General features: G+C 40.7%; 1 protein-coding gene across 3 annotated transcripts in view; it reads left to right on the forward strand.

Annotated features, from left to right (window-relative positions):
• The window catches only part of EXT2 (exostosin glycosyltransferase 2), a 102,292-nt gene extending 77,170 nt beyond the window's left edge, over window positions 1-25,122 (forward strand). For all 3 annotated transcript variants that reach the window (XM_054025102.1, XM_054025100.1, XM_054025101.1), the window contains 5 exons: window positions 1,074-1,240; window positions 12,064-12,207; window positions 13,574-13,702; window positions 14,813-14,895; window positions 22,103-25,122. In XM_054025102.1, the coding sequence (XP_053881077.1) occupies window positions 1,074-1,240; window positions 12,064-12,207; window positions 13,574-13,702; window positions 14,813-14,895; window positions 22,103-22,241 (662 nt within the window). In that variant the 3' untranslated portion in view covers window positions 22,242-25,122. The remainder of the gene's footprint in view (window positions 1-1,073; window positions 1,241-12,063; window positions 12,208-13,573; window positions 13,703-14,812; window positions 14,896-22,102) is intronic.
• The last annotated feature ends 2,235 nt before the right edge of the window (window positions 25,123-27,357 follow it).

Below are 27,357 nucleotides of genomic sequence, written 5' to 3' on the forward strand. Positions count from 1 at the left end.
CGAATCCAATTTCCCCATCAGAATTAATGTAAATGGGGGGGCGAGGGGAGTTAGGTTCCAGGGAAATTTTTCTCACCAGACAACACACACACACACACACACACCCCCTCTCTCTCTCTAAGTTTTAAACAAACAATTTAATACTGTACACCGCGATGATGATTCTGAAGCTTGGTTGAGGTGCTGGAGTCAGAGGGTGGAAGAGGGTGGAATATTTCCCAGGGAATGCCTTACTGCTAAATGATGAACTAGATTTTGGCTGAGCTGTCAAGGGTTAACCCATTATTGTTAATGTAGCCTCACACTCTACAAGGCAGCACAAATGGAGGGAGGGGAGACAGCATGGCAGACAGAGACACACCCCCTGTGTGAGCGAGAGAGAGATGCACATTGCTCCTTTAAGTACACTGACCCCACTGTAAGTAAACTGCCTTGTTAAATAGATCAAGTTGAGACAGCAACTGCTCCCAGGAAGCTCCCTCCGTCCTGAGCCCTTTCCTGTCATCCCCCCACCATGGAGATGGGGTAAATGGGGTGCAGGAGCAGGGGGAAAGGGGGACACCCTGACATTAGCGCCCCACCTCCCCCGCACAGCAAGCAGGAGGCTCCCAGGAGCAGCTCCAAGGCAGAAGTCAAGAGCAGCACATGGCAGTGGGGGAGGGCCAGCTGAACTGCCAGGCAATTGCTAGCCTGCTGGGTGGCTGCCGCACAGGGAACTTTGTGGAGCGGGGAGCTGATGGGGGGCTGCTGGTCCACCCTGGTTCCAAGCTCCCAGCAGCTAGCTGCAATGAGCTGCTCTTCCTGCAAGCAATGGACAAAGCAGGCAGCTGCCAAACGACATTATAAGGGAGCATTGCACAACTTTAAACCAGCATGTTCCCTAATTAATCAGCAATGAAACAGTGTTAACTGGGATGACTCTAAGTGAGGAGTTACTGTATAAATCAAACACCCACAACCTTTTGTGAGGGGTTAGAATACTGAGGGGAAAAATCAAGCTGAGGATGGGACGCAGTCTTAATAAGAATCAAAATCTAATAGTGAATTCTTTCTCTCTTAATGTTTCTCCTCAGACTCTCTATGGCCAAAGATTCGGGTTCCACTGAAGGTTGTGAAGACCACAGAAAACAAGCTTAGTAACCGCTTCTTCCCCTATGATGAGATTGAAACGGAGGCCGTCTTGGCCATTGATGATGATATCATCATGTTGACCTCTGATGAACTGCAGTTTGGTTATGAGGTAAGAGGATTAGTTTTTTTCCTCACTGTGTTATGCTATTTGCCTAACACTGTGTGTGTATATATAAGTATCGCATGGGGAAGAGGGCCAGATGATCAGCTGGTATAAGTCATCATAGCTCCATTGACTTCAGTAAATCAGTGCCAATTTACACCCGCTGAGAATCTGGCCTAAAAAAGGTTGGGGGCTAATAACTTCTTGAAAAGCCTTTTAGCTATAGGAAAATTCTTAGCCAACAGTAAATACCTTGTAAATGGCCTGTCAGTGCCATGAGTCTCCAGAAAATTCTGTATACTTTAAACAAAAGAAATCCCTGCTAGGTGGGAATGGAGTCTATGGCTCTTCAATTTCAGTAACTTCTATTGGCATGACAAGTCACAGAGGTTTTGCCAAAGTTAATACCTCAAGTCTGTTTCTATGGGAGAGAGTCACAGTAAATAAGGTTCACATGTGTCCGTTCTGTATTATTGCTTATCTTGGATTTGGTGGGTCCAGCTGTGTCCATTTGTTCTGTGACCAATTTAAATATTGTTGCATTGCTCTAGAATATTTTTAGCAGCTAAGCACCTTCAAATAAATGAATGATTCTCAGTAAGCATAACACCTGAGCTATTCTAACAAATGGGAATCAAATGTGACTGAAAGCTTTCTGTTTACTGGTCTCTTAGATCAGTAGCTAGCAGTTGCTCCACTGGATAGTACTTTATCTACACCTCCTTTTTGTATGAAGTAGTGGACAAGCAAGGTCCAGAGGTTAAGTATTAAGAACAGGAAAGGCCTCCTGAGGGGAAAGTGTTTAGCACTAGGTGCGGCACAACAGAAAAGGAGGTTGATAAGGGCTGTCAAGTGGGAGATGCACAAGACACATGGTGGAGGCAGTGAGGACGCAGTGGCTGCTGTTACAGTGATGGTATCAACAAATAGAAAAATAGAGTCCAAATCAATTAGCCATGGCATTAGAAGGAAGGTGAAATTTTCAAACCTGTACCTGAGTCATCTGTCAAAATGATCACACATTTAAAGGGAAGTAGTCAGTTTCACTTGCTTCTGAAATTTAGGTTTTAAAGAAAGGGGTTGAAATTTCTCTTTTATGGTATTTCTCCTTCCTTTTTTATATTTGGGTATATGACACAGTATATAAAATCTGACATTACTATAACACCTGTGTAAAAACAACAATGCTCTGTGTTGTGGAAATAGAAGCCTTTTTTTCAAAACTAGTATTAGTAGAAATATTGGGTGAATTGAAATTTTCTTTTAAAACCAAGTCAGGAGAGGGTGGGTTTTTGTTGTTTGTATGTATGTATTATTTACACTTTGCTGGAGAATGGGGAGTTCAAACAGAATGACACTGGGCTTAATACGTGAGAGCTGGACCGTGACACCGAGGAGTTAATTTAATTGCCCAGAGTGAAATAACAAAATCGAACAGCATAAAATACTGGAAAGTAAAATAAATGTTGCAATCTGTTGGCTGTTACTAATCTAACCTGCTGACATAGGCTTTTGTCAAGATGTATAACTTTAGTATCCCTGTAATGTGAATCCTCCCCAAGTGAGAGAAACTTTTAGCCAATTACCAGTTTTTGGATTCAAGAAGTTATTTGTGGAAACTTAAATATGTTGACTTAAACAATAAAATTTTTTTTAAAGTAGTGGAGACAGAGTGCCACATGTCTTCACAGGGAAATATGTCCCTTGGGAGTGTAACAATTACATGTTAGTATGTGAGACATGAAAGGAGAACTAAAAGAAGACAATTGTGGGAAGGGTTCTTTATGGCCATGTTGGTCTATACTGCGTTTTCCCCTTGATATTCCCCCATTGCTAATGACAGTTCATCTCCATCATTGGAAAGTCTGCTGCCCTGAGCATTTTAAACACTGTACTGCATAGAACTGTTCTGAAAAGGGTTAGATAGCAAAATGGTGATATCATTGGCAACCAGCAGAGCCCTGTCTATATTAGTGCTTCTACTTTTGCTACCAGCTGTGGGGCTGAACTGGTGGTGTAGTAATGGTGGAAAGTTTTAGAGGAGAAAAATGTCATGTTAACAGAGCTTCTGACTGGCGTGCGGTGTAAACACTGCCTCCGTTACCAGTTTAATTCTCACGTCACCATAAGTCTGGCTCAAACTGAAACAAAAATAAATACAAGAAAACCTAAAAAGTTTCCTAAGTAGTTCCAAAATGAACCTTCATTACTGGTGGTGCAAAGCTCTGAGGGCTTCTGTTTAAAGACTCTAACTGAAGGTCACTACTGCAGGTGATCTTAGGTTGTATTTCAGCAAGAAATCATGAGAATCAAAAATAGGGAGTGTGCATATCCACAGAAGTAATACTTTACACATACATAACAAAGCACTTCACAGGTGTTAAGTCTCTTATGCCCCCATGTTAGGAGATTATTATCCTCATAGGGAAAATTGTGGCAAAAAGTAGTGTAAGTGACTTCCTCAAGTTTACAGTTACTAAGTATCAGGAATTTAAATCAGGTACTCATGACTCCCCATCTGCTCTAACCATTAGACCACGTTATCCAGTCCAGGGCTTGTCTGCATGGAGACTTAGTGAATGGCAAGCCAGTGTGTAATTGTATAGCACACTAGGCTGTCGTGTGCTGAGTTGCCATGTTTGAAACAGCAGTATGTCAAAGGATACTAGGGAACTTCTAGCACACAGTAGGTGACTTAGTGTTCAGCAGGCTAGTGTACTGTAGATTTACACCCTGGCTTGTTGCACAGTAATTCTGCATGTAGAGAAACCCTTATTTGCCTGCTGTGGGCCAGATGCTTGGATTGCAGGACTGCCTGATTAACAGCTTGCATGGGTGAATTTAGCTGTTTGATACAGCATTACCTTGTCTGGGAGACATATTTTGCAGTCCCCTAGTTTAACTGTAAAACCATTCTAGTTTAATACATTGCCATGTAGATAGAATAGTAAAATACCTTATCAAACATGTAACTGAAGCAAACCCAAGGCTAGTTTGAATCAATATATTTTTAGATTACTATTTTTTTTTTGTTTTTTGTTTTGTTTTTGAAATACATACAAAATCAGACAAAATCATACTTTTTGAATCATACAAAAGTATGGCAACTTATTTTACTTATACAATTTTCCCTCTTAAGGCCACGGGTAATACAGTTCCTGCTCTCCAGCCCAGAAATCAGGGACTGCAGATTGATCTTCTCTGGCCCTGAGTGTCTTTGACTTGCTTGACAGGCCTGAACTGGCTACCAGATGTTTAAATTGTCCTCAGCCTGTGATAATTTATTTATCTGTTTATGTATTTTACCAGGAAAGTATCTCTTGAGTTCTTGACTCATTTGCAGGGGAATCCAGAGGGAATAGTAGCAGCATATAATGTTACAAGAAAGTTTTCTTTTAAAAGTAGGTCTGCTTCAGTCACAAGAAGCATTTGGAAACGTGACATTTAGGTACTTTCTTCGCTTCTCCCCTCATCCTTGAGACTCTGTTTTTAAACATGTGGCAAAACCCCTCTGTCACACAGATTTATGTGGATGTATAGGATCTTTTAAAAAAAAATAAAAATAAAACTCAAAACAAACCCCCCGCAACTTTGATCTCCATACAATTTCAGCCATAAAAAATTATAGTAACACTCAGTGTCAGACATTTTTTACTTGTTAAAAGTGAACTTTTACAGTTCAGTGATTTATTACATAATGTAAAAACTATAGGCGCAAGCTGCTCCTGTCTGCTGCTGTTCGAAGGAGGTGCAGGAATACCTAAAATATTGTAAATTGAAATAGGATCTCTGAGAAACCTGTGACAAAATTTCACCAAAGTAGAGGCACTGACAAACTAAAGTGCTAAACAGAACGAGACAACTTTTCTAAACATTCATTAGCCTCTGCTATTTTCATTTCAAGGCAGATTATTAAAAAAGTCAAGAAACTAAATATATTCAGATCATCATCATTTAAAAAAAAATTGAGGGAAATCCATTGTTTTTTTTTCTTTTGAGCAAGGAACTTGGAGCCTGCTCTTTAGGATACAATTGGGTGGTTGTGTGGTCTCAAGGCAAATTGCTTCACCTTTCTGTGTCTCAGTTTGTCCATCTGTAAAAAAGGGATAATAGTTTCCAAACATGGATTTTGGGAGGACTTATTGAGAACTATATAGCACTTTACAACTTCAAGTACTGTATAACCATTGAATACTAAAATAATAAGAAAAAAATACCGTAAAATGGAATTATTTTATTCCTTCCAAGCTATTTTTGCTCTGAAGTTTTTCAGATTGCATTTTCTCTGTATGTACCTAGGAAAAAGAGTTGGCCACAGTTGGTTGGAATTGTAAACATATTGCCTGCTTCTGTTAGATGGTCGTCTTGCCTTGCCCCAACGTTCACTTTGAAGGTCTTAATTTTTCTGCCATACTTCAAAAGTAAAAAATCATGGCCTGATCACTGATGAATTTATTATACCCATTACATCCATATTAATCAAAAAGTGATCTTAATTAAAGTTTTGGATAGCCCCATTAAAAGGGTTCTTCTTAGTACAGTCTTTCTCCCCTTCAAAGCAGGAATAATGTAACCATTTGCTTTCTGAAGGAGATCTGTATGTTGTGTTAGTTTGGAACCTACATGCCACCTCGTGGGACTTCTCTAAACTGACTCTGCTGGATCCATAACATTCACAGAGATTTTGTTGCGGTTAAATTTTTTTTTGCAAATTGGAATCATGGAAAGCATCCATTGTCTTTGTCTGGGATTCTTATTTATGTTGTTTAACAGCAACGCTAGCGAGAAAAGCCTGTCCGTGGAGTGAGAGAAAGATACAGAGCCCTGATTTATTGCATTGTCCTTAATGCACATAGGATAGTAACAGCATTTCACTTTTATAGGACTGCACTTTATCTTGCCTTCTTCTGGAACTACTTTATTCTTTCTGCTACTGGTTCTAAAATAGATCAGAAAACTCTTAATTTGGTGCATCCATTGCTGATATCTTTCTTACAATAGCAGCTTTCATCCATTGTGCTGTACAAGAAGAAATCACTCAAGTCACCTCTGGAATGGACTGTGGCAGCTGTTTCCTTACTGCACAGCAAGACTACACAATAGTTTTGGGCCAAGAAGTAAAGCACACTGGATCTAAGTGAAACTACAGAGGGCACTTTAGCTAGACATAATATAAACACTCATTTTGGAATCAGGCTTGGACACTTGGATTAATATCCTGTTCTTGTGTAGAACACCCTAAGATCTTTAATAAGCCCAGATTGTCAGAACTTCTGTTTGAAATCTCATCTGCAAACTATCCTGATGCCAAAGAAAGATAGGAAAGAGGCTAATATGGCTCCATTGGGGCTCTTTATTCAGCTGAAAATCAAACAGGAATCCTACAAAAAGTGGAAACATGGACAGATTGCTAAAGAGGAGTACAAAAGAATAGCACAAGCATCTAGCAGACAAAATCAGAAAGAGTAAAGCACAATATGAGTTACAACTAGCAAGAGACATAAAAGGCAATAAGAAGAGGGTCTATAAATATATTAGGAGCAAGAGAAAAATGAAGGCTAGTGCAAGTCTTCTACTTAGCAGGGAAGAAGAGCTAATAATGCATAACATCAAGAAAGCTGAGGTGTTTAATGCCTCTTTTGCTTCAGTTATCACTAAAAAGGTTAATAGTGACCAGAGAGTTAACAGTTAATATTAACAACAAGGGGGAAGGAACAGATTAAAGAATATTTAGATAAGTTATAATAATATATGGAGATGTACTGATCTCATAGAACTGGAAGGGACCCCGAAAGGTCATAGAGTCCAGCCCCCTGCCTTCACTAGCAGGACCAAGTACTGATTTTGCCCCAGATCCCCAAGTGGCCCCCTCAAGCTTTGAACACTCAACCCTGGGTCTAGCAGGCCAATGCTCAAACCACTGAACTATCTCAAAATGTATTTGAGTCACCCGGGCCTGATTAAATTCATCCTACGGTACTTAAGGAACTAGCTGAAGCAATCTGAACTATTAGCAATGATCTTTGAGAACTCAGGTCCCAGAAGATTGAAGAAGGGCAGATTTTGTAGCTGTCTTGAAAAAGGGGGAACCAAGAGGACACAGGGAATTATAGACCAATCGGACAAACTTCAATAGTGGGAAAAATACTGGAGCAAATTATTAAACAATCAGATTGTAAGCACCTAAAGAATAATAGAGTATAAGGAATAGCCAACATGGATTTGTCAAGAACAAATCATGCCACACCAGCATCCTCCTCTGACAGGGTTACTGGCCTAGTGCAGAGGGGGAGACTGTAGGTGTGATGCATCTTGATTTTGTAAGGCTTTTAATATAGTCCTACCTAACATTCTCATAAGCAAACCATGAAAATGTAGTCTAGATGAATTTACTAGGGTGGGAGCACAATTGGATGAAGGACCATACTCAGAGTAGTTGTTAATGGTTTGAAGTCAAACTAGGAATGTATCTATTGTGTCCCATTGGGGTCAATCCTGGGTCCAGTTCTATTCACTGTTCTCATTAATGACTTGGTTAATGGAATAGAGAGTATTCTTATAACATTTGTGGATGACAGCAATCTGGGAGTAGTTGCAAACACTTTGGAGAACAGGAGTTGAATTCAAAATGACCTTGACAAATTGGAGGGACAACCTAAGACAAGGGAAAAGTACTATGCTTAGGAAGAAAAAAAATCAAATGCACAACTGCAAAGTGGGAAATAACTGGTAGGCAGTAGTATTGCTGAAAAGGAGCTGGGGGTAACAGTGGATCACGAATGAGAGTCAGCAATGTGACACAGTTGTGGAAAAAAAGCTAATATTCTGGGATATTTTAAAAGGAATTTCATATCTAAGATGTGGGACATAATTGTCCCGCTCTACTCAGCACTGGCAAGGCCTCAGCTGGAATCCTTTGTCCAGTTCCAGATGCCACTCTTAAGGGAAAACGTAGACCAGTTGGAGAGAGTCCAGAGGAGAGCAACAAAAATGATAAAAGGTTTAGAAAACTTGACCTATGAGGAATGGTTAAAAAAAATCTGGGCATGTTTAGTCTTCAGGAAAGGAGACTGAGCAGGGGCCTGATAACATTTCAAATATGTTAAGGGCTTTTATGAAGAGGACAGTGATCAGTTGTTCACGTCCACTGAAGGTAGGACAAAAAGTAAGTGGCTTAATCTGCAGCGAGGAAGATTTAGGTTTACTAGGAAAATCTTTCTAATTATAAGGATAGTTAAGCAGTGGGCTAGCCTTCCAAAGGAGGTTGTGGAATCCCCTCATTGAAGGTTTTTAAGAACAGGTTTGATAAATTCCTGTCAGGGATGGTTTAGGTCAGCAGTTCTCAAACTTCATTGCGCCGCCACTTCCTTCTAACAACAACAACAAAAAAAAATAATACAGGACCCCAGGAGGGAGACCGAAGCCTAAGCCCACCTGAGCCCTGCCATGCCAGGCCGGGCTGGGGGGACAAAGCCAGAGTCCCACAGCCCCATGCTCAGGGGCCAAAGCCAAAGCCCAAGGGCTACAGCCCCAGGTGGTGGGACTCGGGCTTGGCTTCAGCCCTGGGTCCCAGCAAGTCTAACGCCAGCCCTGGTGACCCCATTAAAACGGGGTTGCGACCCAATTTGGGGTCCCAACCCACAGTTTGAAAACCATTGGTCTAGGTGTACTTGGTCCTACTGTAGCTCAGTGGGCTGGATGATCTCTCAAGGACCCCTCCAGCCCTACATTTCTGTGATTTTATGAAAGATGGCATGTCTAAAAGCATTCATACTCTATCATGCTGAAGCATTGGAACAGTGCTGACTAGTGAGATGAGTACATGGCAGCTATCTGGAGTCCTTCCAAGAACAGCCATCGAATGAACTACTGATGAACATTAGAATAACAACATTTCCATTGAGATCACTAGCAGTAGTTTTAAAAGCAATCTTTGTTTAAAACAACTGGGTTATATATTTTAGCTGCTGCAAGCTGTCAGTTTCCAGAGGCCAGAAGGCTAGTGGTGCGTCCTGCATTGGTGCTTTTAGAAGACTGTAAGCCACCATCCATAAAACCTAGTTTTTACTTTGTCAAGTGGGACTTTAGCAAATCTTTCACTGAAGGAGCAGCAAAGCTAAAAGGAATATGAAGCAACCTTTCCTGTGCTACAAGGGCACTGCAGTCCCTTGGGAAGCAGTAGTTGAGTTTAATCCTTCCTTCAGCTGCCTTCAATATGCATGTCATTCTTTGTACAGGAGTTCTTAGCTCTGTGTGTGTTACAAATCTGTTGTGTTCTCTCAGATCCTTTGCTGAGCCTCAATAGCTTATGTTGTGGTGCAGTTCAACAGTTGGGGAACTGGTATTTTAATAGTAAGGTTTTTTAAATTTCAATTGTAATAATTAAAAATATAAGTCCTAGGAAAGGTGCAATGGGACTCTGGAGGGAAAGTGTGAGCTATATACTTGTTCTGCTGTGCGTGAATATTTTGAAGCTATGTTATAAAGAAGCAGTGACATGTAATTTAAGCCTTCGTTGGGTTCTTTGACAGTCATATAGTTCCTTATCAGCTGATGACACCCAGTTAGGACAAAAACTTGAGTGCCTCTTCTCTCTTGAGAGCTATAAAGCTCCCAAAGACATTTTTTGCCTGCAGTAGCCTTCCAATAGAGAGATCTCTTACGTAATTACTTAGATACTACTGAGATCATGCCCTGTAATTACTAGGAAAGGTGGCCTTACGGTTAAGGTACTGGTCAGAGTCAGAAGATCTGATTTTCTTTCCTGATTTCTGTGTGATTTTTGGCAAGTTTTCTTATCTGTAAAATAGGGTTAATAATCTTCCTCCTAGGGGGAATTCCAAAACTATAATAATTGACATTTGTAAAATGTGTGGAGATCTTTGAATGGAAAGGGATATAGAAATGTAAAGTAGTAGTAATGTACCTACAGTAGAAGTCTATAAGTGACAGATCAAGAACTAGTACTGACTGTTTTATCTTACTTGCATTTCCCAAATACTTTAGTAGAGTTTTTACAGTCCAAGTCATGTAGTTAAAAGGCACTGACATGTACGAGGTGCCCTGACTAAGGGAATTGCAGATAAATTGCACAATGTGGCTTTCAGTGAAATAGAACTCTTGATAACCCTTTTGCTGTGAATCCAGCTTTATGGATGAATGAAGATAGAATGCTTATGGAATGAAGATGAAGCAGTTAAAGGGAATTCCTTGTTGACATGTAGAAAGAGTGAAACTTGGACACGAATGGTTTAGTTTGCATGTGCACCCCACCAATCTGAATCAGAAACGTTTGTGGCCCTACACTGTATTTTAAGATTTAATAGTTACCCACCATATCCAAGTGGGTCTGACACTCACTGGGATAAAATATTGCTATAAAGTTAAAATTAGTAGCATAAAATAAATGTTACCATCGTTACTGGCAAATAGAAAATCCCATATATTTCGTTAGTATTTGCTCCTAGTAAATAATTTGAACACTGTATCCGTTTTCCCCTCCTGGGAAATTGACTGTTGTTTAATGTGGCCAGCATTGTGTAGAATGGGGGCTGCATTAATGATGCCCTGTCCCTGTTCTTGCCCACTTGTGTTTGATCCTGTAGTCAGCTGCAGAGTAATGTATGAAGTGACAAGGATGGTATCTTGATTGTATCCAGCTGCCTGGAACAAGTCAAGGGCAAAGACGCCTGTCATGTAGCAATAGCTTCACCAAAGTACCCATTAAAGAATATAAAGAAATATAACATGTAGCTTTTGAAAATGTCCCTGTTAAAGGAAAGGGGCGTATTAAATCCAAAGTCACCCCTGAAAGCAGATTAGGTTGTAGCCATAACCACCATGTATAAAGTTTCATTTTAACCATGCTTGGCTCTTAAACAACGTTAACTCTTTTTGAGCAGAACAATTGTGTTCCCTTTAACAGGAAAATTGGTGCTGTTTTCCTGTCTTCTTGCATTAATTGAAGAGCCACATCCACACTTGGAAATGTCGGGTTCTTTTAAAACAAACTCAAAATAAAACAATTACTTACGTGTATTTCTTTCCCAGACATTCATTATTTCAGAATTCCTTGTTTCCCAATAGAAGCTTCTTCCAGCACTGTGAATTTTAATGTCACAAATGCTCACATTAGAGTCACAGAATGAACTGAGTAGCAGCAGTTTGAAAGATGAAGCTGTTAGGATCATTTAAGGAAGCACGTGGGAGCTTGGAAGAAATGGGAGGAAATGAAGGGGCAGAAATAGGTTGAGTCAGGGGAAGCTTCCTAATGGAGAAATTTGTTAGTTTGTGTTATAATTTTCTAAGGGAAATGATAGAAGCCTCTTGGGCCATTTAAAACTAGACTGGAGAAAGCAGTAGAAAATAAAGAACAATCCTTCAATGGCCCGAGAGAAAGAACCGTAATAGGTTGGAGCCCAGTAGGTTTTTCCCATTCCTAGCTTTTGAATTTAACACCTAACTCAGAGAATTTGCAGTGGTGGGAACATGTGTAAAAAAATGTAAGTTAAATAGCTACACTCTTGTTCAGAGCTATAAAAACTCATCAAAAGATTTTTGTTTACTAAGCAAGATGAACTGTACGAAGTGTGGGGACTGAACAGCTATTACACAACAAAAATGTCCATAAATGTACAATGCATTCTTCCAAGCTCTAAATGCTAGGCTGCCTCACTTGCTTGAGTATTTTTCCCTATGGGAGTTGGTGGAGTGGTCCAGGGAACACCTATAATTGTAACTTCTCTAAGTAGCTTCCCTGAGTCGTCTCAATTGAGTTAGCTCACTGTTTGTGCCACTGCTGGCTTTAACACCTCTGTTACTCTCTGCAGGTTTGGCGGGAGTTTCCTGACAGGCTGGTTGGGTATCCAGGTCGCCTGCATCTGTGGGACCATGAGATGAACAAATGGAAGTATGAATCAGAGTGGACCAATGAAGTCTCCATGGTGCTTACTGGAGCAGCTTTTTATCACAAGGTAGCACTGATTTCCAAGATAATTAGGAAGTTTGTGGACCATGCAGTGTCCTATAAGATGATATAATGATATTTCATGTCAGACTAACATTTCTGATTGTTTTTCATTTGAGAATTCAAGTCTTAGTTTTATTGTGCTGCCTTTTTGGTCATTTACTATAGATGGCATTGCAAAACTTTTAAAAGCGGTATAATATTGATGGCACAGGAAGGTACTGTGTGAATGGTGTGTGTGTGTGAGTGTGTGGGGAGGGGGTTAAATAGGAAAAAAAAATGAAAAATCAGTGTATTTTTTATATTATGATAGCACCCACATTGAGCTAGGTACTGTACAAATATATAGGAAGATGTGGTCCCTGCCCTGAAGAACTTGCAATTTAATATACAACTTTTGGGAAACTCCCGACTTATACATGAACTTTCAAAGGTCTTTCTCAACCCCCAACCCACTCTTGCAATCTTACCCTAATTATGGCAATGCAATTGTGTTTAAAAATATGTTCCTTTATTTACAAAGAGATGCTCCTCTACTTGGGCATCTAAATAAAGTGGCCAGATTCCACTGAGAATAAACTGGGCCTATTTGAAAATCTGGCTCTAATGTTTGATCCCTTTCTGTCTTTTGTCAGTGATGGCTTCTATACACCTTTTTGTGGAGGCACAAAATATTACCTGATGCATTCTTAGAAAGTGAGAAGGTTCAGGCACCCTAAGAGCGAGCAAGGTGCATGGAGGTGCAGAAGAGACTCCAACAATACACCATATTAAATATTTAAAAGGATGGGGTGTGTTTTTGTCCACATCTGTAGCTCTGTTGTTTGGGGTTCATTTTGTGAGTCTATGGTTACAGTTTCTAGAGCAATCCAAAAACCAGTTGAATATATCCTAAAGCTATATTCTCCAGCTCTTGCTATAGAAACAACTATGCTGTCTAGAACTATTTTGGTGAACTTATAGAAAAACACAAATAGTAAAAGTTTGTGGGACGTCTTATTACACAGTGAATATAGGATTGCAATTAAAGTTTTAAAAGAAGAAAGCAAATGCAGAAATATTTCCTTTTTCTACACATGGCGTGGCAAAGAAGGCATAGTTGTTAGGCACACAAAGATGGCTCTCTATTTGTGCATAGCAAGCTAACGCTGTGACTGGCTAAAAGGAAGCAGCAACTCTTTCACTTTTAAGGTGGAATGTCACAAATGCAGCTCCAACCACTAGACTGTGAGGAGCAGGGTTTGCTCACATTCCATTCCTTAGTTGTCTACTGTTCCCAATAACTGGAATATTTTGCAGGCAGGCAGTCACTGTAATTGTATTTAAAGTTGCATTCTCCTTTCTCCCCTCTCCCTCGCCTTTCTATCCTGCAGTATTTTAACTACCTTTACACCTACAAAATGCCTGGAGACATCAAGAACTGGGTGGACGCCCACATGAATTGTGAAGATATCGCCATGAATTTTCTAGTGGCAAATGTTACTGGCAAAGCGGTTATTAAGGTCTGATTTTCAGCAACTTTTATCTGATGTATCTCTCTAATGCAAACATGTCACAAATTGATATGTAAGTTTAGTTTAGTGGGTTTTGAATATCCTCCTTTATCTGCTTTCTTCCTCTTTTACCTCTGGAATGGTTCTGTTTCCCTTCCACAGTAGGAATAGCCCAGTTCATTGAGACTAGCATGCCAATTGGGAACACAGGATTGACTATTGATCATTGTGGCTGCCTACACAGAGAGGATAGGTTAAATTATAAAAAAAAAAAATATTTTTTGAGACTGCCAGAGGGAAAAAAATCTCCAACTATCCTGGCCCTGTTTATTGTGACGGGCAACAGCTGATTTATAGGAATGTTAATTGCAAGAATGTTAATTGCAAGATCAGTTTTAAATGAACTTTTTATCCCTGAATTAATTTCCTGACATATTTCGACATGTTTTCAGGTCTGGACATTCACTCTGTACATTCATTTCAAAGTGTGTCAACTTGGAATGAGATTTAGAGGCTGCCAGGCATTACTTCAATTAGCAAGGTCCGCTTTCCCGCCTGTCTATCATCATTTACCGGGACTGGTGGCTGTGTTTCCTAGAAAAGTCTTTAGAAGATAAAGTGTGTGTTTTTTCTGAAAAAGTTTTTGAGCTGTACAAGGGCACTGTAGAGTAATTTGGCACCTCAATGCAATTGGGAAAGTCTTGCGGAGTTTGCCAGTCAGCTATTAACTCAAGTGAGCAAAAGAGCGTCTGTTGGATTAAGGTTACGGTGAAGTATGGGAAGCTATATTTCATCACTGTTATGGCTTCAAGAACAAATGGTGTTTATACAGGGACCTTGGCAGTGAGAAAACAGTCATTAAACAGGAATTAAGGAGCTTGTCATCGCCACTTCTTTTCAGTTACAGAAGGCAAAACCCCTCCAAACCATTTTTATTGGGCCCCTGTGAATTTTGCAGTTAGCCGGGCCAGATGGAGCTGAATGGGGGAATGGCATGGCTTTTTTTAGTTTGAGAGTGCTCGACTTACACTGCAGGCATGTTCAGAGGCATTGCTATACTTTCCAACCAAGGGGATTAATATCCCTTCTGTCGATGACGTCTGTCGTGCCTTTGTGCAGGTGACCCCACGAAAGAAGTTTAAATGTCCAGAGTGCACAGCCATAGATGGATTGTCGCTGGACCAGACACACATGGTGGAAAGGTGAGTGGGCCTCCTTTCATTGCTGAGGGTGCCTCGCTGCGATTCCCAGGGCCAGTTTCTGGGTCTCTCTGAAATTAGGACTAAAAGTGCACACTGCCCATATTCCTGAACTCTGAAATTGCTGTCTAAATCTGGTCTACCCACGTATGGGGTCATTCCTACAATGGGTAATGGGCGCACTGTACATGATCTGTAGTGACAAGTAATCTGCTTAAAGGAAAAGTTTTGAAAGGGCACCCAGTTCAACAGCTCGGTTGTAAAACACATAGTATGAAATTTAGGTTGCCAATAATATTTTTTATACAATTTTTTCAATTTATAATGGAAATTTAAATGTAATGAAAGTTCAAATATTTTTAAAAACACAGGAAGTTGATAAACTGTCAGAGAGCAATTGGCCAACAAGGATAAAAGTGACTGATAAAGGGAAAGTGTTATTGATGCTATAATAACTGATGTTTATACAGTCTCTTTCCTCCAAAGATCCCAAAGCCCACTTCTCCTGCTGCAGTGCAGTCACCTGTGTGGTTGAACATGGCAGCTATTTAACAGTGGTTGCAACATTATATGACGGAGAATTATTTTTGAAAGGTGATCTGTAATTGGAGAGGCAGTTTTGTAAAGGGTTTAGAGGAAAATATTGGGAATCAGAAGACATCTGAGTTCTGTTCTGCACTCTGCAGTTGACTAGTTTTGTAACTTTGGGAAAGCCACTAAAGCTCTCTGTGCCTCAGCTTCTCAACAGGGAAAATATTTACTTACCTTTTGTAAAGTGCTTTGAGATGCTTGTATATAAAGGGCTATCTGAGAATAAAATATTACTTCTTAATTATTTGTTTGGAATTTAGCCAGAATCCCAGAACTGACACACCTTCATACCCCAAGCATGTCCACATGAGCTCTTTAGTCTGTTGTCTCCTCTGCAGGCCTCATGGCTATAGTCTGCTGAGTGGTTAGTATATATAATCCTTCCTTCCTTCCACGATCAGTTATACTGCTGCATATTTTATGTTCAGACTACTTTTTATCAGTCATTCTCACTTTATCAAGTGCACGGAATAATGCATTTGGTCACAAAGACATCTGGAGAAAAATAATCTGAAATGCACACATGCCTCCCCTTCATGGGAGGAAGAAACAATGGAAACAATAATGCCGCGGGAGATCTACACTAGTGATGATAGTAAACAACAAATTAGACGTGTTTGTGGCTGATAGGGCAGTAAAATAGGCCAATGCAAGTCTTAGCTGTAGTGGCATCAAGTCATGAAACAGGAAGGAAATTGTCTAGCTGTAGATATTTTGAATGCACTTATCAGCATAACATCTACAGACCCTCTCCACATTACACTGATGAGACTGCACCTGGAACACTGCATTAATTTGTGTGCTGTTCATTACTAGAAAGATATTGACATATTGAAGTGAGTTCAGTGAATAGCTGCAAAAGTGGTTAGTAGGCTGGAAGGATTGATTTATGACACGAGATTAAAAGAGCTAAGTATATACAGCGTTGCTAAATGACGACTAAATGGAGCTATAACAGTCTTCGGGTACCAAAGAGTGTAAATACCAAGGACAGAGGTGAGTTATTCACAGTGCTACAAGAATATATTACTCTAGAAGGGATTAAATTAAGAAAAGGAAAAAGTCAGATGAAAATCAGGAAGTACTTCCTAACAGTGAGATCTGTTATTGTATAGAATAATTTTTCAAGGAAGGAGTATGGAAGCCTTGTGAAATTTAAATGTAAACTGGATGAAGCACTAGAAAATATAGTGTAGGGAACAATCCTGTATTGGCTGAAGAATGGACTACATGGATTTAGTAGTTCTTTCCTATTATCGTTGTTGTTTGTATTGCAGTAATGCCTAGGAGTTTGTTATGGGCCAGGACCCTATTACACTTAGGAAGGAAAAATCATATGCACCATTCCAAAATAGGGAATAACTGGGTAGGCAGTACTACTGCAGAAAAGAATCTAGGGGTTATGTTGGCTCATATTCAGTTTGTGATCCACTAATGTGATGCAGTTGCAAAAAAGGCAAATACTATTCTGGGGTGTATTAATAGGAATGTAATATATAAGCTGTGGTAGGTAATTATCCTGTTCTACTTGGCACTGGTGAGGCCTCAGCTGGGTATTGTGTCCAGTTTGGGGCATCACACTTTAAGAAAGATGTGGACAAATTGGGGAGAGTCCAGAGGAGAGCAACACAAATGTGGAAAGGTTAAAAAACCTGGGCATGTTTAGTCTTGAGAAAAGAAGACTCAGAGGGAACCTGATAAGTTTTCAAATGTATTAAGGGCTGTTTATAAAGAGGACAGTGATTAATTGTTCTCTGTATCCACTGAATGTCTGACAACAAATAACTAACTGGCTTAATCTGCAGCAAGGAAGATTTAGGTTGGATATTAGGAAAAACATTGTAACTATAAAGATAGGTGAGCACTGGACTAGGCTTCCAGGTGAGATTGTGGAATCCCCATCATTGGAGGTTTTTAAGAACAGATTGGACAAACATCTGTCAGGGATGATGTTAGGTATACTTGGTCCTACCTCAGCTCAAGTGGCTGGATTAAATGTCCTCTCAGGTCTCTTCCAGTCTTGTATATCTGTGGTTCTATGCTAGTCCCTTTAAAACACACACAGCAAAAACGCAGTCTCTGTCCCAAAGAACATTATAATTTTATAAAAAGGATATGTTCTCTATCATGTAACAATATTGGTGTCCCAAAAGTAAAATGTTACTAACAGTTTAGTGAGTATACTCTCAAACTGTGTTCTTCCCCACATTTAAGTTTCTACGAGTGGAGATAACTAAGCTGGAGAAAGTGTCAGAAAGTAATAGCAAATCAAACTTGTTTATAAAACTACTTGATTATCCAGCTAGAGGAATTTAGAAAGGAATGTAGCAACTACACCTTGAAGAAGAACTGCAGTGATACACAACTGGGATATAGTCATACTTGATTTTTATATTTTAAAGATTGCCCTTACTGTTTAGGTTGACCTGGCTTCAGCAGTATAAACCATTACTTGTTGTAAGAGTGTGAGCTGACATACCAATCAACTGCCAGGGTCCATGTAGTCCCATGTTCCTACTGTCTATTTGAAATTAGTGGGCGCTAGCTAAAAAACTTGCATTTTTTTTTGTATGGAATCCCATAAGCTGCCCATTTGTTTTAATGGGATAATAAACCACAGGATTCTCAGTGCAAGTTCCCATTAACTTCGCAATGGATAGAACTCTGATTTGGTTTCAGGGCTTAGTATCCATATCTATAATTCATGCAGACACTAGTCAGATATGTCAACTGCCTTCTGTTATGTTAGGAGAGACTCTAAATGAGAGAGGTGCCCTTGATAACAAGAAACTTTGAAGAACAATTCTTATAGTTACCTATGTAATGTCCAGTGCCCAGAATGATGCCCTTGGGTATAGGACAGTGTTCCATAACAGGTCCATACCAGACCACTGATTCCCTGGACTGCAGAAGTTCTGACACACGTTGGTCTTGACATATGAGTTAGTACCAAGCCCAAATGACCGGGGATCAATCTATTGTTGTGAAATGGATGGTGTACAGGGCTAGTAATGGTGGTACAGAGTTTTTCCTTTGGGGTTTCTTTTTCAAAACCAGCACAATGACCCACAGATACCAGGTGATGGCTGTTTAGTGACATGTGAAAAGAATTGGTGATCTTCATCCTATTCCTGGAGGACAGATGATCACCCGGCAAAACCATCTGTGAGTGGGCCCATTGTTGGCAGTCTCAGCAGGGAGAAAAGAGTGACTAGATGATGAAAACTGAACTCTTTTCTTGTCTCAGAGGTTATGCTAAAATTAGGTGTGGTTACAGGGGAGAGAATTGATTCAAAGGCTTGATTGTCCAGAAAGCTGATCCAATCTGCTAAAAAGCCAACTGAGATCTTGTTTTTCAATTCACACTAACTTAATTTCATGTTGAGCACAATTCTGTGTTGTTGGCAAAGTAAGAAAAAGATGAAATAATTCTTGGAAGCAAAGATGCGTGTGTTAATTTAAATGTGCAGAGCTATGAAAGCAGCCAGCCAAAACACCTGCCCCTCTGTATGAGATGACCTACTGTGTTTTCTTGGCTTCTGAGCCAAAAATGTTTAATGCTTTAGGTGTTTGTGGTGTTTTGTGTTGTCCAGAAGTGGCAGATCCTGTAGAATGCAAGCTGGACCTGTTAAGCTCCATGCAGGAGATGAAAGCTCCCCTCCTGGGGAGACACTTCTCCCCACAGACACATTGTGTGACTTGTGTCTGACACTTTTTTTTTTTAAATGCTGTTCCTCAGCCTTGTTCTGATGTTTGCGGAGAAATAACTTTTGTGAGTGAAGGTAAAGGTTCATAAAGGATTTTAATTTGGATTTTTCCTTTTATAATTTCTTTTAAAAATGAAGCAGCTTTCATGATGGTTACATGTGCTATATTGGCATTGCATAGTCTATCCCCAGAATAAGTACAGTATGAGCCACAGCAGTGTAAGATTTCCCTACACTGTTTTCTGCCATTCTGCCTAATCTTTGACCTAGATGGATGACCTCTGGAGGGAAGAGGATCCGTTCAGTTTTGGTTTTTGCTGTTGGGCTGCCATTTAGTGCCAGTTGTGACAGTGGCTTTTATGATGTGGACACCTGCCCATTAGGAACTAGACTGAGACAACTAACTGACTCCACACAGGCCACCAAACAGTTGCTATGTTACAATGACTTTCAGTTATTATTAGTTGCCTATTTGTTTTAATGGGATAATAAACCACATATCTGTTGACATATCTGTTGAATCAGTAACCTAGAAGTGAAAGGCTCTGTATTCCATAAGCCATTGAGGGACAGCAGTTGTACAAACTTCTCACACACCGTTCTTCTAGTCCATCTAGCTCCTGGAACTCTGTGTATTCCCTCTGCAGGACTTCAACACACAACTTGGATTACGCACCCCAGCCAAGATTTTCAAAAGTAACTAGTGATTCTGGGTGCCTCAGTTTTTGAGAGGGTGGATTTTCGGCACTTTCTGAAAATCAGGGCCTTTGATGGTGGTGCTCAGAGTGGACACCCAAAAAATGAGGCACTAAAAATCACTTTGAAAATCTTGACCCTGAATCCTAGTCTGCTGCACTCCATGGGCTGGTCTACACTGCGGGGGGTGGAGAATCGATCCAAGATACACAACTTCAGCTACGTGAATAGCGTAGCTGAAGTCAAAGTATCTTGGATCGAATTACCTGGGCTTCACACGGCGCAGGATTGACGGCCGCGGCTCCCCCGTCGACTGCGCTACCGCCGCTTGCTCTGGTGGAGTTCCAGTGTCGATGGTGAGCACGTTTGGGGATCGATATATCGCGTCTTAACAAGATGCGATATATCGATCCCGGATAAATCGATTGCTACCCGCCGATACGGCGGGTAGTGAAGACATACCCCATGTTGTTCTAGTCCTACTCCTCTAGTCCCCAGGTTCCTCTCTCTGCCAGTGCACCCTAACTAGGCCCTACAACAGCCCTGGTTAGTCCACATTTTGGATAGCTGGTTCTCTCTGTCCCTCAGTCCTGACCTACAGTTCCCTTACTATTCCAGGCTTGGGCCTTTCCTGAACAGAGAATATTTGTGCCAATTTATCAGGTGTTCTGTGATGCACACTGTTGCTCCCATCTTACCCTCCAAACTCCTTCTCATTTCTTTCCTACTGTAAGGATTTGAACACCTTTGGGGTGGGGGGGGGGAGAGGGCGATGGCAGAGCATGAATCATCTGCACTGCTTAGCTTTGAACCCTTTCCACATTTTTAAGCCAGTACAAGAGTGACTATTACAGGTTGAAAACAATTGTGCAGAAATGTAGCACTTTCAAAAATTCTGACTGTTTTCATTTGTTTACTCTTATTGTAGTTAAATAGGGAGCTAGAGGATGGCTTAAAAGATGAGGAATTAACTTTTGAAATCCAGTCTTGAGAGTTTTTTGGGTGGTGCTGAAGCAGTCCCCATTGCAAAACTGTCACACTTAGTTGGTGTGATTGGCCAATTCTGCTCAGGAAAGCTAGCCTGGAGACTGAATGACCCCCTCACCCTTAGAAGAGTGTGAAAGTGAGCATGGGGGTGGAGAGCGGGAGAGACTTGCCCTGAGACTGTTTGCAGCACACCACTGTTGGAGCACAGTCCTAGCTTGCTTTCTCTAGCCAAAATACTTGCTGCTCTTTTGTCTATTCTTTTAATCTGTGACCAGCAAAAGAAGCAGTGACCCTTTATTTTCTGGATGGCTCTCCATCGTTTGAGCATCTTGGAGGCTCACTTGCTGTGACTTGCAGTGTCAGAAGCTTTTTAAAACTATTGTGTTAAACACAGACCTAAAATTAGCTAAGCACTGGCTGAGATGAGATTAGTTAGGTTTTCCTTACTCTGCCTCCCCCACCCCCAGCCTTGCAATGAAGAGATTAAAGGGGGACTGTACAGTTAAAAATCATGCACTTTAAAAAAAAAAAAAAAAAAAACCCTCCCTGTTACTCTGCTACTGACACCTGAGATTATTACAAGTGAAAGAATGATCAGAAATCTAATTTTTCACTAATTTTGATCCTTTACTGTTCAATTTTGCTTCATATGGACAGATAAACTAGTCAGTTTCACTTTGTAGTTTTTTATTCTGCTTCACTTTTAGGATCCCAAGCACAATCAATGCTGCTAACTTTATAGGGGAATGTTTGTTTATTTTAGTAAAGAAAATCCATTTCTGATGGAGTCTAAAAAACAGAAAAAACATTTCCATAGGTCTTCAGTTTCATAAATGCTTGGTTTTTGCAAAACCTTCATTACGAGTTAAATTTGATCCACCAGTGGCAGTTTGAGATGTGTTGGCAGCTAATCTGTTCTGCTTTACAGCATGTGTTGCTTTAAGAATGACTGGAATTCTAGGGGGAGGGAGAAGGGAAGCTTTGACCTCCATGTGCACATGTGTTGCTGGCAGCATCCCCTTGCTCTTCACCGTGATTAAATGGATAAATCAAAGAGCACTAGCCCTCTTCCAAACCCTCTGTCTACTGAGGCTCCTTCTCCTATTTCCTAGTAGCCAGTGTGGATGAAATATTTCCAAGAACATGAGATAAGGTTATCAAGTTCTTTTTGGGGTGCGAGCTAGTAGCTGGCATGGTCACTTAGTTACATTGCTGTCTTTTTCATACAGGTCCGAATGCATCAATAAGTTTGCCTCTGTCTTTGGGACCATGCCCCTGAAAGTGGTGGAGCATCGTGCTGATCCTGTCCTGTACAAAGATGACTTCCCTGAGAAACTGAAGAGCTTCCCCAACATCGGCAGCTTGTAAAAAGGCAGCTCAGAGGCAAACTTGAGTATAAAAAACAATGAGAGAAAAAAGATGACCAGTGCTAAGATGAGCCTGAGGCCTTGAAGGAAAATGCCAGTGTGTGGGTTCGAACTGAGGGGAAGAGGATTAATGCCAGGTTCTGATATATTAATCCATCCTTCACAATACACAGAACACTAATGCAGAGCACTGCAGCTATTTCTATATTACACACAAATACAGGACAGGTTCTATGCTTGGGTCTGCCGAAAATGCCAAACATTTTTTTCCAGTGGAGCCTGCTTATACAGAAGGATAAAGCAGAATCTTGCTGTGTAAGGAGTGCCTTACATGACTCCCCTGTTTTGTTAAATACACTCTTTTGGTTTGATGCAACCACCAGTATAAATGCAAACTGCTTTCAATACTGGCTACAACATGTATCCAGCCTGTTTTTCCCCTTTTAAGGCTGGCATGCCTACCTCCATTGAGGTTAGTTGTTGGCTTTAAGTAATTGAGCAACAAAGATCCCTGCCTGGCTTTTTTGCTTAGCAAGATAAATGTTTTTCTTTAAAACAAAAATTAAAAATCCAGTCTTTTGTTGTAGGGTTTAGGGGGCTAAACATTTTTGCATTAAATGAAAAATATTTCAGTGGGAATTGACGCAGATCACAGCCAAGGGGATGGTCTCCTTAATTTAAAGACTTAATATTCCTACCATCACTACACTTCTCATATGTATGTATAAATCTCAGGTTTTCTGCTATACTCATAGAAGAGAAGTCCATTCAATATAAAAGACATTTTATGGAGAGGAAAATGTATCTTCTGCCCTTACTATGTTTTGCTATCCCCAAAGCTCTTCCTTATCAAGATGGAACCGTTGTTTGTTCATACAGCATATCCATGTACTGGGGTAGCAGCTAAAATAGATGTTTGTATATGTGAACCCTCTTCAGAAAACAATGTGCTGTAGGATAGATTGTCATGCACCTCCATCTGCAGGAATTCCACTTTACAGCTGGTGTGTGTATGTGCAGTATATTAATAACACATACTTAGCAAACAAACCCATATAAGCTGCCCTCATTTGAAAAATTGCCAAGGGCTAGCCTGTGATTAACCTATAGAACCCACTGCCACAGGATCTTACTTGAACACATGGCTTAGTATAATTTTTAAAAAGTTAGACATTTGTTATGGAGGGTCAAGGTGTTTCTCCATGGTTAAAGTTGATCTGAATATTATCTGTCTACACTAGAGACAATAAAATTTTCAAGGATGATCAGTCTTCGTGCTCCAGCATATAAACTGATCCCAAGCTGGAACCAGAGAGAAAGTCTCTTCTTTGCCCAAGTGGTATAGTGTCCATCTATTTGGTGCATTATGGGCAGTTTGCACTTTCCTCAGTAGCATCCAGTACTGCAACTGTTGGAGGCATCATATTTGATGGACCATCTTTCTGTTACAGTATGACCATTCTTATAGTTCTGCCAAATCCCAAACAGCAGGGCAAGTGTTAGCACTCTTAGTTCATCCCTCTACCCTGAGAATGACAGGCAGCAATGGCAAAAATCAAATGGAAGTCAAGCCAGAAACAGGAAACATCTGCTCCCTGTTTGTGTCACCCCAGTAAAACTTTCCTCATTGCCCAACACGGTGGAGGTGTTTGGAAATGAGAAGCCTGTTAGAACAGTAGCTGTGAGGGGATACTTCAACTTAGAACTCTCAAGGGAAGTGTCTGTAAACTAAATTGTCTCATACTTGGGAATGTTTAATTACCGATAAATTCTAGGACTTGTTTCTAGGACCTTGCAGTCTTTGCTACGTTCTAACTGTGCTGTGGGGGATGGTAGTAGGCAATGGCAGGAATAGCTGTCCCGGTGATGGTAATGCTAATGACTTTTTGCATACAGGGGGTACCACTGGGTGAGGAACACTGTTTCTCTGCTGCTGAACAGTTCTTCCCTGCAGCCTCCACACATGCACTTACTTCCTGAGTCTGTTAGTTTATGCCTGAATTATGTCCTTGTGCTTAAGAATCAGACTGCAGCTCAATTTCCATAAAGCAGCTTGTTTTTAAAAGGGAAATTATGACAGCAGAATATGCTACTGAACTGACCCCAAAGGTGGGGCTAACCTCAGGATGGCAGAGGTTTGGGAGTGTTCCAGAGAGAGAACTTCTCCCATGCACACAGTCTTGAAACTGCTGCAACCTGGTAGTTCCTCCTTATGTTCATAGGCAAAGGTTACATGTAGTTTTTGCACAAACACTTATAGTACAAGGCAGATTTCAGATTGGGGGAATATGGTGGCCTAGAAATAGAAGTGGTGGGTGCCAGCCTGACAAAGAAAAGCTCTGTGTAGCTTGAAAGCTTCTCTCTCTCACCAACAGAAGTTGGTCCAATAAAAGATTTTACCTCATCCACCTTGTCTCTCTGAAACCCACCTAAAGTGATCTCTAGGTTTGACACTCTAAGTGATCAACAGCCCCTCATGACCAAGATCATGTGGGCTTGAGCAAGTGTCTCTTCCTTGATAAGCCCAAGAGCCATTACGTCAATTAACCTGTCACCTTTTGTCCTGCATCATTTCACAGATGTTTTTTATATTCCAAACTCTATTTAATGATGGTATGTCTCCGTTCTGTGGTATGGAAAGTGACTGAATATAAAGTTGGGCAGCTGTCAAGTCTATAGGGCCACTTCCCCAACCCATTTATAATTGTTGTGTGTTTCTGAAAACGATTCAAAAACTGTAAAATAGCAAAGTGTGTGTGAGAGAGAATTGGGATGATTCTATTGTCGGTCATTAAATTAAGAGAATTGTTAACTGTTCAGCTTGTATGTTTTATTAAAAAAAAGTTCAATATGGATATTAAAAAAAAATTAGCTCAAAAGTATTGATTGTATTCTGTTTGACTTCTGAAGAGTTGACTGTGTACATTCCCTAAGGAACTGTGGAAGTATTCTGAAAGGAAAACTGCAGGGATTGGTTCTTTTTGCTAAATAAATCTGTATTAAAACATGAATATCCACAACACACTCTAGAAATAATCAACACTATTTTAACATCTTCACAACTGTTAATGGTGCTGGTGTCTTTCAGTGGGAGCTTTTACTCAGGACAGACTCTTCCCATATACCCCTCCAGAGAGGGTAGATTTTACTTGTTTCCTGCCATTATTTGGCAGTACCACTGAGGGTTGGGTTTTTCTGTTTTTTGGGGGGGAACGAAGGGATGTGACTCCCCTTTTACTCAATGGTTTAATTGTAATGCTGTGGATGTATCAGAATCCTTCCCACTTTGCTGGGAGTGGTCACTCGCTGCAGCGTTAAGGGTGATGTGCTCAGGAGATAATTTGGGAGACCTTTGAAATGACCAACCTGAATAAAAGAAGGGGACTTCCCTGCGAACAAGGAGGCTGTAAACATGAAGGGTCTGGATCTTGGGAGAAGGGCAGGTGGCTAAGCTATCTTGACAGTGGCATTCTTTGCAATGGCAGCTTCTTATTTCCTCTCTGTTCAGAGACACTGCAATGTGTTGATTAAAATACATAGCATGCTGCAAAATTATTGAAATGATGGTGGGGGCACCTTGTTATTTGTACAGGAGGACAAAGAGGGATGGTTACCCAGCCAATTGTGCAAGTCTCGGGTAAATTTTTAGCCTCACTGACTGTGTAAACGGTTTGTCAGCTCAGTCTGTTACCCACCTCAGAGCTCTGCTATCTGATTACAGGACATACCGCTTGAGTCCCCAACGTTCTGAACTGCTGCTTTCCTGCTGTCTCCAGCTCTTACGCTGAGCCCCCTGTTGCATCTGCACTGTTACTTGAATTTGCTTTACTGCAGCAACTATCTTTCTAACTGCATTTAATATTAAGCTCAACAGTCAGCTCTTCGAACCCTGGATGCCTAAAGTAGGCTCCTAAATCCATATGAAAATAAAAGTGGCCTTATTTTCAAAGGTCTTAGGACCTGCAACTCCCATTGCTTTCAGTACATGGGTGAGTGCTGGGCACTTTGGAAAAGCAGGCCACTTGTATTAAGGTGCCTAAGTATGGATTTAGGAGGCTACTTTTAGGCATTTGGGTTTGAAAATATTGACCTGAGCTTTATGATGACAGATTATTCTATTAAATGAGGTCACTCTGTGGATGCTTGTGTGGATGCACTATGGAAGCAGAGTCTGTTACGCTGTAATAGCCATCTATAAGAATGCCGTTTGCTCGGAAGCCTCCCAAAGTGGTTTATCGACAACGCACAGAAAATCTACTCATCCACCAATGAAATATAGCCTCGTCTGCAGTGAAGAATCACAGCTGTTGTAACAGCAAAACTACAAGAAGTGAAAATTGGTGGGCTGATTCAGGGAGGCAGATTGTAATGATCTGAACTGGAATTGAGGCAGGACAAATGTAAGTATTCCAGTTTTCTTGGAATTAGTTTTAAAGGCTCACGTATTTTCAATTTACCAGAACAGCTGCAGGGCTTTTTTTTTTTTTTTTTTTTTTTTCAAAACCAAACAGTAGCTTCCACTTCTACAGGACGGATGTTTCATTTTCCTGCTGTCATGTAGACTCTTCCTTGCAGTAAAAGCAGGGGTAGGGGGGAGAAACAAAGACAAAACTGCACTGTCCAGTGCCTACAGCAGATGATATGTGAGGCGGAGACTGGGAAAAGCTAAGTTGGCTCCACTGTTGCTTGCTGAGGAGCTGCGAATAGCAGAGCAAAGACCATCCAGAAGTTCCAACCGTACTGACAGACGATGGGAGTCGGAGAAAGTTGTTGTGGCAAAAAAACAACAAAAAAACCTTCCCCCAAGCCTAGCAATAACTTCATCTCTCTGCTGGAAGCTGCACGGTCTTGAGCTAAACAGCTGCAGCTCCCTTCACATGAGCATTTAAGTCACTAAAAAAATCCAGCTCCCAGAACCCAATTTGCGAACGTATGTGGGTATGGAGGAGGAGGATCTTTATGCTGCATTCCACCTCCCCTCTCTGTCCTCCCTTCATTGTAATCTGTCTCAGAGCAAGGTTAGCTAGGACAGTATAGATTTACATTTGATATTGGTGGGGCTTTTAGCCTCGCATCACACTTGTGTGTGTCTGTGTCTGTCCAAATACCTCACAAAC

This window comes from Malaclemys terrapin, chromosome 4 (assembly GCF_027887155.1).
Source record: "Malaclemys terrapin pileata isolate rMalTer1 chromosome 4, rMalTer1.hap1, whole genome shotgun sequence".
Taxonomy (NCBI): Eukaryota; Metazoa; Chordata; order Testudines; family Emydidae; genus Malaclemys; species Malaclemys terrapin.